We start from the raw sequence: 16162 nt of genomic DNA, 5'->3' as shown, positions 1-16162 counted from the left end.
GATGAACTCTGGCCACAAAGCCCAGACAAGCACAACGACTCTATTTATTCAGACTTGGCCGCCTGAATGCAGATGGACTCTGTGGGTAATAAATTTTCACAGGCCAAGAGCTCCAGCATCAACCAGGCTGATCCCGGGAAGAAAACGCCCTCAGGGCAGTGCCGCGGGGCTGCTGACCCTCCTGCGCTGTGGCCCACGTCTGGGTGTCGTGCAGCCAATGCGTTTGGTCGCTGATTGACAGGCACGGCCAGAGGTTCTTTTTAAAAGCTCTGCTTTCTGTTACGCAATTGTCATATTAGAAAGAAACAAGGGAAAAAATGAACAGCACTCACTGCAACGGGCAATCTGCTCTCAGGATCACACCCACACTGCTGTTCGTTATCCAGCGAGCTCTATGGTACAGAGCAGGGACCTGCCACAGGAATGGTCCCGTGTCTCCCCACGAGAAACCCAAGGTATCAAAGAGCAAGATGAGCGGCTCCGTGCAGCCGGGCTCTCCGTTCACACCGAGATTCCTTCTGAGAGACACGATTAGTACTCCACGCATTCAAATAAGACGGGAACTGGCTCTTTAGCTTGAAGATTTATGTTAACTACCCAGATATCTATTACATTAATTGTGCTCTCCAAATATTGATTGGGGATTAAAAGGTAACTTTTCTTCATGGTGAGGAGTAAATTATGCCAGTGGGAGAATTTCCCTCTACAGACTTTATCCAATGATCATGGCCTGCAAAATTAAAATTGTCAGTTGTAAGTGGATAAACCGTGCTCATTTGCAGAGAATATGCAGTTCTATAATTAAAATGAAAAGACTGCCTAATGTGCGTGGCTAATGTAATCACTGGAAACTGCAGGAACATACGTGGCCATGCGATCTGGACCCTGCTCTCTTCCTTGCCTGCGCTTATGCATTTGTCACTTTGGGAACACTGCCCTCACCTGACACCAGCTTGGCTGCTCCATCTGAGAGCCTCAGTCCCGGTCCCTCTCCTCATGCCTTCGCTGTAAGTTCATCTGGACATGTGCTGTGTCCCTCCTCCCGAGCCTGGCCTGACAGGACCGGCAGAGCCGTCCTTACAACACATGGAGACAGGCAGTACAACTCCCACCTCCCTTCCAAATGCATGGAAACATGCCTTCGGTACTTTGTAGCTTCAGGAATGATTTTGTCTTAATCCTTCTAACTTATTCACATCCCTCCAGGGAAACATCGCCCTTTGGAATTGTTAAAAAACTCAGAGTTATAGGAAAGGAGATCAAACAGATTGCTACATGTATCACATGTCCTTCAGGTACCCAGACAAATAAGAAAACTGGTTCTCATAGTTTATCCTAGTCCCAGTTCGAACCTCATCAAGTATGAGAATTAAAGGAGCAAACATGAGAACATGCTTCCATTTCCATTATATCTCCAAGCTCTCTGGGTGAACCCGGTCACAATCCCAGCTCTAAGGTCCCAGTCAAAGTTCTGCTCTCCTCGAACAGGAAGGCTGTGCAGACACCCGCCCTCTTGGCTTTCAGGCTTCCGTCTAAGAAAACTTCTGAAAACCTGTAACTGCAGCATGGCTTGGCGTTACGCTATTTACGAAGTGGCTATAGACATCTCCAGGGAACTGGAACGCCGCCTTCCTCCTGAACAGGTAGGTCATGTGTGCAGACTCTACAGTCAACTTAGGATCTTGGGTCTCACGTTTGGTCTTCTCTGCCAGCACCTCTGATCTCTGGAGAGACCTAATTTGAAAAATCAGTATTCGAGAAAAGTAATCTTTGATACTGGATAATGGCCAGCAGCAAATACTGTCCATTCATCTCCACATTGTGCCCTCAATTTAGTGCCTCTGCTGTGCCAGACACAGTCCCTGCCTAGTCGGTAGAGAAAGATAGTTTAAAAAGTAAAAATAACACGAACTACAATTGTCATGAGGCTTGAAAGGTTAAGGTTATCGTGAGAAGTACTAACATGGTCCAATTTAGGTGACAGGGACGCTCCTTGAGGACTTAAAGCTAAGCTGCACTTCCTAGATAAGTAGGCGTTGGTCGGGGAAGGAATGAGGGAGCCGGCCGCTGGGGGCCCTGAGGAGGCCGCGCCTGGCTTGCTGGGGGGAGCTGGAGGAAGGCCCTGTGGCCAAAGTGCCCGGATGAGCTCCATGCGGATGAGCTCCATGCACAGTGAAGGGGAAGAGTGGGGGCGCCACACTGTGCAGGGCAGTGTTGGCTCTGGATTTTATCCCAAGAGGAATGGTTAGTTAAGATTCTAGACCAAGAAATGACGTGGTCTGAGTTACATTTTTAAAAGATCACTGTGAGAAAGCCGTATTGTAGAGGGGAAGGGGCAGACATGTGCTGGATGGGTTTAGACTAGCCAGGATGGAAAGAGGCACATGGACTAGTATTCAGTTTTGGAGGCTGAGCTTACAGGACTTCGAGCGAACACTAGCATTTACGTGGGAACAGGAGTCGTCAGGGAGGAGCCCAGGGTTCCAGGCTCCAACAACGGCGCAGCTGGCAGTGCGCGTTCAGGAAGGGAAACACTCACAGGAAGGACACATTTGGGTGCGGGTGGGTACCGGCGGGCAAGATCAGAAGCCCAGTTTGGCACATATTGAATGGGAAATGCATGTGAGACGTCCAAGTGGGAGAGGCAAGAAGGTCTGCGGTTCAGAAGCGAGCTCTGAGCTGAGGGTATAACTTTCGAAACTGTAAGCATATAAGCATTGAAGATCACGGGAATCAGGAGACCACTCGGTCAGAGAGGGAGGGAGGGAGAGGGAGAGAGAGAGTTGGGAAAGGAAGTGGAGAAATCAGGAATAAATGCTAAAAGGCTCCAACAGTTAAGGTTGGGTAGAGGAAGAGCAGTCAACACAGAGGCCTGAGAAGAAACAGCCAGAGGGGCTGGAACAAACAGGAGTTTGGTACGAGGCACCTCAAGAAAAGTGTGTGATCAATAGTTCTCAAGGCCGAATGCTGTACATCTTCTGGTAGGAGGACAGGCTGAAAGGACCAAGTACACTTGGTCTGTGGTGGTCACTGTTCATCCAATGAGTGGTTCTGGTGGGGAGGTGGGACAGAAGGAAATGGGTGGGTTTTGGATAAGAGGAAGGCAGTGTCTTCAGTAATAGAAGGAAGGGAGAGAAACAGTGAAGATAAGGGTGGTTGTGCGGATCTGGTTATGGGAAGAGGAGACTTTCCTGTCAGCCATGAATTCACTAGGGAAATAAAGGTGAGTAAGATGCAGAATCATTCTGGATGTTCACTCAAGAAGTCAGGAGGAGAGAACCAAGTCCCACATTATCCACTTGGCATCAATTCTGTGACAGAGATAATTATAGGATACTGGGAAATTGAACTTGTAGAATGCCATCACCAGTGAACCGCTAAAAGTTATGTCTATATAATTTAATACCTAGAACTAGCACTTAAAATGCTAAACAAAGAGATACAATAAAAATAAAAATACTGTCGATAAATAAAAATTGAGTTCCCAAAATGTTCAAGAAACCTATAGGAAGCCAGGAAGAAGAACACAGAAAAAAAGAAAAAGAACAAACAGAAAATAAAAATAAAGTGGCAGACTTCAGCACTAACGTATTAATAATTACATCAAATGCATATGGTCTAAATACATCAATTAAATGATAGGCACTGGCCAAGGGGATTAAAATATGACAACTATATGCTGTCTATAAGAAACTCATTTCAAATATAACGACATAAGTAGGTTGAAAGTAGAAGAATGGAATTAGTTCCATTACACAGACATTAATCAAAAGAAGGCAGCAGTGGCGGCATTGATGAAGTAGACTTCAGAACAAAGAAAATTACCCAAGAAAGAGGGGACATTCCAACGATAAAAGGGGCAATTAACCAAGAAGACACAGAAATGCACAATGTTATGCACCAAATAACAGAGCTGCAATATACGTGAAGCAAAAGCTGAAGAATGGAAAAGAGAAACAGACAAATCCACAATTACAGTTGGAGATTTCAACACTCCTCCCCAACAACTGACAGAGTGACTAGACAGAAAGTCAGCAAGGATATAGAATAACTCAGCAGCGTCAACAGCAGGATATAACGGGTATTTACAGAACACTCCACCCAACAGCAGCAGATTAGATATTCTTTCAGGAGCCCATGAAACAGATACCAACACAGACCATATCTTGGGCATAAAAAAATACTCCATAAATTCACAAGAACTGAAATGACACAGCACGTGTTCTTTGACCACAATGGAACCAAACTAGAAACCAATACAAGTAAGATGACAGGAAATCTCTAAACACTTATGAAATGAAACAATATGGTTCTAAATAATCCCCACGCCCAAGAGGAAGTCTCACTGAACTGAATGACAATGAGAATACATCTCAACATTTGTGGCATCCAGCTAGGGCACAGCTCCTTCACAGCTCCTTCTCTACTAGGGGCTGTACCTCTGCAGCCAGTAGGCATTGGAAGAAGATGTGAGCAGTCCTAGGCATACAGGAGAGACTTTCTTGCAGACCAAATAGCCATTGCTAATAAGGAGCCATCTGCTAAAACAGTTCTTTAAAGCAGCCCCACAAAGCAGCAACATACTGGCTGGTCAACAATATCCTATATAATAATTCTATATAATAAAAGGGTAATATGCAAATTGACCCTAAGGACAGAACGACCAGGAATGACTGGTCACTATGATGCGCACTGACCACTAGGGGGCAGACACTCAATGCAGGGGCTGCCCCCTGGTGGTCAGTGTGCTCCCACAGGGGGAGCTCTGCTCAGCCACAAGCTGGGCTGACAGCTGTGAGCACAGCGGCGGTGGCAGGAGCCTCCCCCATGTCCTCAACAGTAAGGATGTCTGACTGCGGCTTAGGCCCCAGGCTTAGGCTGCAATCGGACATCCCCCGAGGGCTCCTGGGCTGCCAGAGGAATGTCTGACTGTCAGCTTAGGCCTGATCCCCCAGGGAGCGCACTGACCACCAGGGGCAGCTCCTGTATTGAGCATCTGCCCCCTGGTGGTCAGTGCACATCATAGTGACCGGTCGGTGGTGGCAGGTGGATATCCCCCGAGGGGTCCTGGACTGCGAGAGGGCACAGGCTGGGCTGAGGGACCCCCTCCCGCGAGTGCACGAATTTTCGTGCACCAGGCCTCTAGTATCTTTATACTAACTTAGACAAAAGAGTCTTCTTGCCAAATAGTGATATCAATATTTGGGTTATAGAAAGGTACGCCTTTGCATTGTGTACAGTAAAACTGCTGTGTCATTGCCTTTGCACACGCACAAGGCAAGCTGGCCTTGACCATCCATTGTACTCTGATTAGGGTTCCCACAGCAGTGATAAGAGTGAATATACAGCACTAAATGCTTATATTAGGAAAGAAGACAAGTCTCAAATCAATAATCTCAGCTTCCTCAGGAGACTAGAAAAAAAAAAGAGCAAAAATGAACCCAAAGCAAGCAGTAGAAAAATAATAAAGATAAGAAATCGATGAGATTGAAAACAGAAAAACTGATAGAGAGCATCAATGAAACAAAAGTTTGAAAAGATCAATAAAACTGATAAACATCCAACAAGATTGACAAAGACAAAAATAAAGGTCAGTATCAAGAATAAAATGCGTATCACAATAGCTCAGACATCAACAGGACAATAAAGGAATACAATTCTACACACGTCACAACTTAATGGCACAATGAAGTGATTATTTGGAGAGCACATAAGCTACCCCAGTGGTCGGCAAACTGCGGCTTGCGAGCTGCAGTTTGCCGCTCTGTTGACTAATGAGTTTGTCGACCACTCAGCTACCCAATGTGAAAAAATCCAATAACCCTTTAACTAGAAAGAAAATAGAATTAGCAAGTTTTTATAATCTCCAGGCCCACAAAGTGTCACTGAAGAATTCTGACAAACTTTAAAAGAGTAATTAACATTAATTTTATACAATCTCTTCAAAAATGGGGAAGAGCTGGGGACACGACTCAATTCATTTTACAAGCCAGTGTTGGCCTTCTGCCAAGACTAGACAAAGATGATACCAAGAAAGAAGCCTTAAGAACAATATCCTTCATGAACATAACAGACAAATGTGAGGATGTGGAGCAACTGGAATTCTCTCCCATTGCTGGTGGGCGTGTCAGCTGTGCAACCGCTTTGGAAAATGGTTTGGGACAACCTACTTGAGTTGAACGTGCACACACTCTATGGCCCAACTGCTCTCTAAGAGACCTGGACATGGGTAGTTTAGATGTAATGTGTGGCTTATGATAGTCATCAAGGTGCATTTGTAGGTTACATGTGCTTTCCTCCATGTGTGCTTTACTCAATTATAAGTTAACTAGAAAACAATAAAAAGCCTATTGGATCTGGTGACATGAAGATAGCAGGGAAGCACAGTTCTGAGGGAGTGGCGGGCTTTGGGGACCTCAAGTTAATCCCGATTTTACAAATAGTGTGACTGAAGCAAAGAGCAGTTCAGGCAATGGGCCAAGGTTGCAGAATTACTGAGTCGAAGGGCAAGGATTTGAACCCAGGGAGCAGGGATGCTGAGCCTGTGCTCACCCACTACACTGCCTGTCGACTTGTCCTTGAGGGCACCAAGGCAGTGAGGACAAAGGCAACACTAGACAGGAGCACTCAGACGCACGAGGGCCTGAGGCCCCTCCCGGAAGGGCCAGCAGGCACTGCAGCCTGATGCTCCTGCAGGTGTCTCTTTATCACAGGGGCTGTCCAGGCTGGTGACCAATTTTCACAGGACAACCAGGCATCACGGAAGAAAAGACGAAGCATTTTCGTTTACTGTTTACCAAGACTGGGAAATGTACAATATACTAGTATTTTTGAAATATTTGAGTTAAGGGACAAACTCTGAGTATGCCTGAAAGTCAATTGTGTTAATTGTCTTATCATCTCCCAATGCCAGAGCAACGCAGTATGCGCACGTGTGCCCAGGCTCCATCCACTCTTTCCGGCACAACCGTATTTTGGTCTTGGAGAGAAAAAAACACACCATAGCATTAGAGTTTTTTAGAAGCATGGAAATTACGATTTTGTAATTAGGCCAGGGTATAATTATAGGCTAGAGCCAGATAATATAATTAGTGTTAGAGCAATCCCTGAAGCTACCACACACAACCACAGTGTGAAGCCTTAATTAAAAAGAGGAGATTACTGTATAAAAGTCATTCATTCTGTCAGCTGCTTTCATTGCAAAGGTGGGAAGGTGCCCACACATAGGGACTAAATGCAAGAATAAAGGATCTGACACTATCATCACAATACAATAATATCAATGTCTACAGATGGGAAAGAAGTCACTAATAAAGCAAGATGAGTCAACTCAAAGTTCTTGCTGCCTTAGAGAACATCTTTGATAACTAGTTTTTTAAAATTGAGTTTGCAGTGGAAATATTTCCTGGAAACAATTCAGGAAATTCTTTCCGAATTAAACAAGGCTTGCTGAATGAAATAGCCTGTAAATCCCTTTTCCAATGTGAAGTTTACATAATCTACACGTTGATATGACTGAATCCACAACACACCTATGTGAACTTCTCCCTGGGAAAACACACAGAGATGAAATCATTTGCTTATCGTCACCCAGACGAGGACCCAGGGAACTGCTCTCTAGGTCTAGCGCAGGGGCTGTGCTATGGCCAGCTGACCGCCCTGGTGTCTCCACCTGTAACCAGCGAGTCAGTCTCAGAAGCCTGAGTGGTCCTCCGGGTTCAGTTAACCTCCCTCCACTTGGGGTTCCCTCTGCTTGCCAATCCAGTTCCAAGATGCACCGAGTTCTATCTCACGCCAAGTTGCTTCTTTGGTGCCTCACCAATTCCCACAAGGTGAGCAGACTCCGCTCGCTGCTCTCCTAGCCACACTCTGCTCAGACGCTCTTCCTGGAAGTTCCCTTTCACTGTTCTCTCACCTCTGCACACTCTGTGCATCGTTCCCATCTGCAGGTCTAGCCAGCGCCTGCACCGCATCCACGGTACCGTTATGTAAAATTCCCTCTCCCAAGAGCGACCGAACGGCACATGTGGTTTGTAGTGCACATAAAAATGACGTAGAAAAACCTCTCTGTCTGAGTCGTTTTTGGACATACCACATTTATCCAAACTGACAAAATGCAGCACAGGTAACAAGAAAAAGGAAACAGGGTAGGGAAATCTGTCTTTAGTGTTTTCAAACATGCTTTAAAACGCAGGCACTGCCTGGAGTACAGACGTGAAAGTGATGAATGTTGAGTGGGTATTTTTTCACTTTAACTGACTGATCAGAAGAGTATTTACAAAGCCCCGACTAATGTCTGGAGCTGATAAATCAACACCAAAGGAGAACATTTCAAGCACATTTATCATTTAAGACAAACGGGCTATCCTGAGCATGAAGCTTTCTTATTCATCATTGTAGCTCACCTCTGCGCTTGCATCTTCTCAATGTTAATAACATCTGTATAAGACTCCTCAATATTTAATGCTACAGCTTGCCTGTTGCATGCTGATGAGGTTAGGATCACGCCTGATCGCCAGCAGGCCAGTCAGCTTTCCAGAAAGAGAGGCTTTCCCTCTGAAGCCTGACCCCCGCTAGCTTCCTTATAAATAGCTGCTGTTGGTTTCAGTGCCATAAAAAAGCACAAAATTACTGTTTTAAGGGAAATTAAGGTCAAGATATTTTAACAGACGTTCCTAACGGCACCAAACATTGTCATTAGCAAAGGACGCCCAGCATCATTGAGCCCCAGGTTTCAGCATTTGTATGACTCAGCTAATGTCCAGGACGGACTGCCAGGTCGGCGTCATGGCGCCACGCCAAACAGCACAATGCCCAGGGGGAGCTTACCTGTTCACCCTCCTCTTCATCACTACTTAGCTTGAGGTCATCTTCAAGCATTCTGGAAGAGGGAACAAAGAGGTACAGATGCTTAGCAAATTCAAGTAATTCATCAACAAAATATCTGAACTCGAGCAACGTTTCAGTAATAAGTCTGTTTGATGTACTGGTTTGGAAAAGTGTTCACTTTAAGCCCTTCTCCTGTGATGCACCTAAAGGAACACACCGCCACGTGATGAAAACTGCCCCTCACAGCAGGCACAGCCGGAGGTGGCTGCTTCCACGTGTGAGGCCGGACAGCAGCCAGCGAGCGCGTTTCCTGGGAAGGTTTTCCGCGTGGCAGCGGCTGTGCTCCGTGTCCCCCTCCACTCACGGGAACAGGCCCAGGGGCCAGGGGAACGCCGCGGAGGCTAGCAAACAACACTAGGGGGTGAGCCACGCCGCTCGGGCTCCCACCCGCAGAGACCTGGACACACCTGCCGCAGACCCCGCCGGAAAGGAGAGCCGGAGGGGACCTTCCGGAAAGACTCCGAAGGCAACTCCCCTGCGCCCGCAGATCTGTCTGACAGCACGCTCTTGGGTCCATAAAAGTTAAGGGTAAAAAAAAAACAAAAACCCTTCCAGTCCTGTGATTTCTGATGATGATAAAATGATATTCTTATCAGCACCGCTGAATTGTTTCTTTACAGAATATTAGTTTTCAGAATAAGTCATTTCAAAAGAAATCTCACTTAGGTGTGTGCTCTACGGCAGAAATGCATGCAGGCTGAGGCACCGGGGGGGTGGGGGGGGGTGGGGTCTGAAGGCCCCTGAGCCCCTGTGCTCCACAGGCCTCACTCTCCTCCTCAGTCGCCTTCCAAAGACGTACGTCCCTTAGAGTGTGCCTCGATCCCTTTAAAAGCCAATTATAGGCCCATCGTCAGTATATTCCTCTGGATATTTTAAGAAGTCATTTCGGTAACTTTTGGGGTGAACCTGGGAGAAAGACCTGCCAGGATGGGTCATGGGCAGAGTCCCGCCCCAAGGCTTCATGCTTAGGGCGGGTCACGGAACTCCCCTGCCCCGCCCTGATTATAAAATGAGGTGATTCCCGGCAATCTCTAAGGTCCAATCTGCTGTAGGTTCCGTAAGTCTAGGAAATAAATTTGCCCCTCTTTTGAAAAGTAGGAAAAGCTGTATATTGTCCTTGAGATCACAACTGAGGAATTGCTAAGCAACTGTGGCATACCACTGAAGCCACAGCCGCTGGGACGCCACGTCCACGTCCTCACAGGCTGCGGCTATTCTGCCCGCCGGGAGTGAGAAGTCTCATTCGCTCATTATTTACGCCTCAAGCAAACAAACAAAACAGCAGCCAAGACTGTAGAGCAAGGACTGTGCCCCCAGCTGCTCCTTATGTCCGTCTGGCATGCCCCTCACTTCCCTAGATCTCAGGAACTCGACCCCCCGGCTTCAGAGACGTGGGGGAGGTTTATTAGAGCTCTGTTTGGGAAGAAGCTCGGGAGGGGATGGTGTTCTCTTTGTCCTGGAGTCCCTGGTGACTGGCACAGTGACGACAGAGCACAGTGCCTGCGTGCTGGCTGGGCTAGGACACCTTCCCCAACACTGTTTTCCTACCAAAAGGCACACAGGCCTTTCGGATGAAAAATACCAGAGAAGCAGGCCCGTTTCTTGCCTCCAGCCCTTCCTCCCTCTTTTGGGGTAAACTGCCAACTGCAATTTGGTGTGATCTCGCAGACTGCCCTTGGAGCCCTGGGTGTTCTAAGTGTGGGTGGTCCTGTCAGTGGGCAGGGAAAGGGCGGGAGAACACACACCATCGGCGCTAACAACCCCCTGCTGTTACATGGAAGTCCTGTCAGGGGTGACTGAGAAGTTTCATCTTTATCCAGGCAATCGTGTGCTCGGATTTGAAGGCCACTGTCAACCCGAGCAGGAAACCCCAAAACCCTTCAAAGCAAGGGATCTTAGCTGGGCTGCACACCAGCCGGGTGGCTCGGCCACCGCACGAAGCTGGCGCTGCTGACAGTAACCACAACCGTGAAAACAGTGCGTCAGGGTCTCTTCTAAGGTACAGAGGACAGCTCAGTTTTGTCTGTTTTACGCATGTGCTAAATGGGTAGACATGCCTCTCGCACCCCTGGTCCCAGCAGGGGGCACCTCTGGCCTCGGGTCGGGTCTGCAGTGAGACTCACCTGCCTGTCATCGCTCAGAGGGAAAGCAGGAGACCCAGCTCGCTGTGAGCAGTGATCATCCTACCACCGAAGCTCTCGCTCGTACATACAGAACATATCCTGGCTCGTATCTAAAAACTGAGGATCCAAAGTAAGAATCCTCTGCATTCCAGAGAGACTTCAAGAGAAGTTAGAATCCAATTAAACTTCAGAATATCTTGAATCTGAGGAAAGGGCAACGGAAACACGGAGTGAAACAGACACAACCCAGAGCCATTCTGGCTGCTGTTCTCAACCCAGGAGAGCCAGCCCCAGCCCCTGCCACCTGGAGCCCTGATCCCCAGCCTATCCCTGAGCCTGACCGGCCCTTCTGCTTGGCTCCGAGGGTCACAGCAGAGTCCCCGTGACTCAACTTCCAGAGCACAGCACTTGTTCCCTTCACGCACTTCATTCTGGTTTAATGTTCATCAAGTGCCCACTTTTAATGCTGGAAATATCAGAGTGGCCTCTGAGAGAGCCTGGGGTGGGGGGGGGGCGGCGGCGGTGGGGGGGGTGGGGGGGGGGGGAGGCGCGAAGTCTATTTGAGGTCACAGCTGAACAGGAAACCATGGACAGAGAAAAGGAGCTGTGACACCCACGGCATCCGAAGCGCCGTCCGGTGGTGTGGCAAGGAGCCCGCGGCCTGCGCCTCCACTGAAACGCGTCCATGGCTCCTGCGCCCTGCCCCCACCCCGCCCCATCCAGGAGACAACACTGCTATCATCTGTCCATTTTCAAAAGGAAACAGACTGGGCCGGGTGTAATAAACAAGAACCACAACAAACGAAAGTTTCAAACCAAGAGTAAAAGAAAGTGCAAACGACTAGTAAGAGTCGGTTAGGCCATGGGGTGGGGGTGGGGACCTCTAATGACGTTTTCGAAAAAAGGCAATTCTGATGCTTGGAAGGCTGAGGACAGCTCAGGATGGATCACCTGCACATAGTGCAGGGGTGTGCGGGGATTCCCACTGGCACCCTGCCACACCCCTCCACCCCTCTTCGGAGCACCGGCCCATTGCTGCCAACCACCCAGAGCCCCGCCCCCGCGTCCTCAGAGCCCTGACCCCCGCGTCCTCAGAGCCCTCTTGGTGACTGAGCTCCTGATAAAACGCAGCAGCTCTCAAGTTTGAATGGCTTCTGGCCGGGCCTGCTGAGCACTGTGTAGACGCCCTCAGTCAATCCCCTCAGCAACTCCTCTGAGGTGGGCATGCTGGGCAGCAGGCCCGGAGGTCAGAGCGGCTGCCCAGGCTGAGTCCAGCTCTGACACTCAACCAGCCAGTGACTGGACACCTGCCCCCAGGCTTTTCCAGGGAAGTCAGTACAGGATCCCTGGGAAGTGCTCAGCACAGAACCCGGCGCCGGAGGAGCGTCTATAGATGCTCACTTGTATGAACATTCCTTTGACCTCTGAGGGCCATTAAAGCTGCGGAGCACTTAAGAAACTTGATGGGTAAGCAATTTAGGAGGTAAAGATGTTTCTGCAACGAAGCCTTCAAACAAAACCATCTGCTCTATCTACTGCAGGCCATTGTGAAAAGAAAAGATGTTCTCTGGAGGCTATGGAGGGGTTGTAACGCTGCCATGGTCGATTGACCTGAGGTGACTCTACATCTACGTCTACAGAAGACAGACAGCATGTCCGTCAGTCCGAGTGCACAAGGAGACATGCCCTGGGAGCCCGTGGTCAGCCTCAGGGCCAGGAGTCCCTAGCAGGACCCACAGCCTGATGACAACAGGGACACTGAAATAAAGACAGTAAGGTCAAACTTTGCAAGTGAAGGCCAGACAGCAGAGGTGCAGCCGGCAGGGCGGGGACCCCCGGATTTGGCCCTGAGCACCCGAGGGGCTGCCCTACTGCTGTCAGGAGCACAAGTCAGCGCCCGTGGTGGCCGCCCTGCGAGTCTGCACCCGTAACACCTGGTGCGAAGGATCAGCATGTTTTGAGCCGTGGGCTGAATGGTCTTGCTTTCTTGTACGGACCGAGAGGAAGACAGGGTGCGACGGGGCCTGCTCTGCCAGGCGCCCCGCCCCGCGGGGGGCCTCTCTCTGGAAGGGGAGACAATGGAAACTCGGTCTCACCACCGGTGGCAGCACTGGCGTCCAAACTCCCAACCACTGACTAATTCACACGTGTGTTCACCGCGTGGGACCGCTCTCCATGGAAGCACCCCACTCCCAGGGCTGGTTCCCCTCACACACTGCACTCAAGCCAGCACTGCCTTCGCAGCCCCTTCTCAGAGCTTATAACCGCGACGCGCAGATGCACGTGATTCTAACAGAGCCAACTGCTTCATCTGAAGAGATCGTCCCTCAGCAGCTCAGAAAGGAGGATTCAAGGCAACCCAGCAACTTCATATTTGATTATGGTAACTTGCACGTGTGCATCATTCTTAATGGAGCCACAGGCAAATTAAGAACTTGTAGCTGGTGCTTATGTTTTCAGGCCCGCATTCTCAGGAAGCAGAAGTAGCCGCCTGCCCGTAACAGATGGCCAGCTGCGTCTCAGGCTCTCTGTATCTCCCAGGTACTGCGCACGGCACTTCACCTGCACGTGTAACGGCGGTCATTTCACAGAGCAGTGGTTTTTAATTAACAGGATATCCCTGGAATTACTTGTCATTTAGGGCTCTTAACAGATGAAGCCTTTAGTCCTTTAAAGTTCATTTCATTTAGGTATATCTTAATGGCTTTTTAAAAATCTGAGTTTAATTGGGCTGTTTGATTTTCAGATTTGTTTCTATAGCTGGTGCTACTACTGTCTCCCCCTATTTGAGATTTAAAACCAAAGACAAATGTTTATGACTCCCCATTAAACATATTCATATATGCAAATATCTACTCTAGCAATTAGCAATGCATGATAGCCTATTCGTTATGCAAGTACACCCCTCTGAAGGCATTACCCGAGCCATCATCTCTACTGCTCGGAACACGGGAGGGAAAGTTGTAAAACTCACTTTATTCTGAAGTCCGGTCAGTGCTGCCATCACCCTGCCTTATTTTCATCACTGGTGGCCACCTCCTCTCTGCATTTGTTTAGAAGAATTTAGCTCGTGCCACTCCGGTTAACTGGGAGCCAGGAAGTCTAGGGTAGGCTCACACTGTGATGCAGTGGGTCTGAGGCACATGAACTAACTGAGTCTGGAAGCAAATGGAGAATCAGAACAAGACAAAGGGCTGGTCTCGGTGACCTAAGAGTTCCCCACTCTGGTGTTTTCCCATCGGGGTGTCCGTGCTACGTCTTTTGAAGCCACAGCGATTCCAAGGGAGACAGACGGCGTTTGCTCCCACACACTGCCTTCCTGGCCTTCTCTTCCCAGGGTCTGCTCTGGTTGTCAATGACATCACAAAAGGCCTGGTTCTGCCAGGTCGATCCTGGGGCAAAGGTGCACCGTATCTCTTCTGCTTATGACCTTATTTTTTCTTCAGGACAGTAAGTCCCAGTGGTCCCTTTCACTGATGTATAAGCGACGGAGTCCACCTGCCACCTTCTACACAGGCCTGCCTACCTGGGGACAGAATCTCATTTCCTGCCATTTAAGAACCTCGGGAAAAGCCACCTCACTTAGGAAACCTGACAAACCCTGGCGAGATACGGGATGAACGTGTGCCTTCAAAATCTCAAGTGAGCCCTAGCCGACTTGGCTCAGTGGATAGAGCGTCGGCCTGCAGACTGAAGGGTCGTGGGTTTGATTCCGGTCAACGGCACATGCCTGGGTTGTGGGCTCGATCTCTCATCATTGATGTTTCTATCTCTCTCTCCCTCTCCCTTCCTCTCTGAAATCAATAAAAATATATTAAAAAAAAAAAACTCAAGTGAGCAATGGCTTTCCCAGTATACTAGACCCACATCTATATATTAATACAGGATAAAGGGAAATTAGAGGAAAACGAAGCTCAACACTAATAAAAGGACTCCGTCAGTGGTACTGAGTGTGGGGAGGGGATGAGTCCTGAAATGGCAGCCGTAGCCTACGTCGGAGTCTGAGTTCTGTCCCTAGCTAGCTCTGTGAAGTTGGGAAGACCATTTCATCTCTCTAGACATCATTTCCACCTCTCTGAAACGAAGCTTGGATAACATGACCTCTGCAGCCTGAATTCCATGGTCTGTGCCGTTAGCGATGGGTGGGGAGCCCAGGAAGCCTGCTGGAGGATGGGGAGGGAGCTGGAAGGGGGAGCACACCGCTGCAGTGCCCACAGGAGGGGGCGCTCTGAGTCACAGCCCAGGAAGCAGGGGCGGCCTCGCCAAAGCTGCTCCTGGGCAAGGCTGACCTCGGCAGGGAGGTCTGTCCACTCGTTGCCCTGGGTTGCCGGCCCCCCTTCTCTTGGATGTAGTACAGACACCTCTCCCGGAAGTTGTTTGAAATATCCCAGGTGGTTTGGCTTTTAGTTGTGTTATTGTAAACCTCGGCTGGTTGTTCCTCTCACTTGGAATTGCAGCTGTAGCTGGTGCCAGGTCGCCCCGAGGGAACTCTCGCTCTAGGGGCATGGAACGCTCTGCCCACACCCCTTGAGCATCCCACCACTCCTTCCACCCAGAAAGATGTAACATCCACACACAGTTCCGGTGATTGTAAAAATAGGAAAACGCTCTGTCTTTTCCATTTAGGGCAATGCGGACCACGGTATAAAGTAGCATTCTCCGAACATATTAGCCCTGAAAATTGCTTCCTCCTGAAAGAATTCAGGGAAACTGGGCTGTGCGTACTCGATGATTTCTATCAAAAAACAACCGAGGCTTTAGCAAGAGTACTTTGATAGGGAACACTTTCTCCTCAAAGATGGTTTTATAATTCCTGTCCTTGTTCCTTACAAGGATTTCTAGAAAATTATGTTCTGAACTCGCTGTTCTGGGTATTAGAGGATGAGATTGGGAAGGTGTCACGAAGTCAAGTGCAGTGTGTGCAAAACAGGGCCCTTTTCTGAGCGGACACCAGGGAGAGGTCGCAGGACTCTGTCAAGGGCACAGATCCAACAGCGGGCATTTCTTCACCTCACCCCCTCTGCAGCGGACTCTGTCCCTAAGCGGAGGGAACTGAGATATTTATGGGTTTGGCTCAAGTGTGTGATGTCGGATATTCATTGCTTGTCAGTTAATCAGTAAGCTGGTTGTCTATTCTGTTTGCTAACTAT

At 48.9% G+C, this 16162-nt stretch overlaps 1 protein-coding gene across 1 annotated transcript in view; it reads right to left on the bottom strand.

Moving 5' to 3' along the window:
• The window catches only part of AFF3 (ALF transcription elongation factor 3), a 492503-nt gene that overhangs the window by 106653 nt on the left and 369688 nt on the right, over positions 1-16162 (bottom strand). The window contains exon 10 of the mRNA XM_054728175.1: positions 8830-8881. Coding sequence (XP_054584150.1) covers positions 8830-8881 — 52 coding nt within the window. The remainder of the gene's footprint in view (positions 1-8829; positions 8882-16162) is intronic.

Source organism: Eptesicus fuscus, chromosome 16 (genome assembly GCF_027574615.1).
Source record: "Eptesicus fuscus isolate TK198812 chromosome 16, DD_ASM_mEF_20220401, whole genome shotgun sequence".
Lineage (NCBI taxonomy): Eukaryota > Metazoa > Chordata > Mammalia > Chiroptera > Vespertilionidae > Eptesicus > Eptesicus fuscus.
Note: the sequence above shows the minus strand (reverse complement) of the source record. Positions and strands in the feature narration are given on the sequence as shown.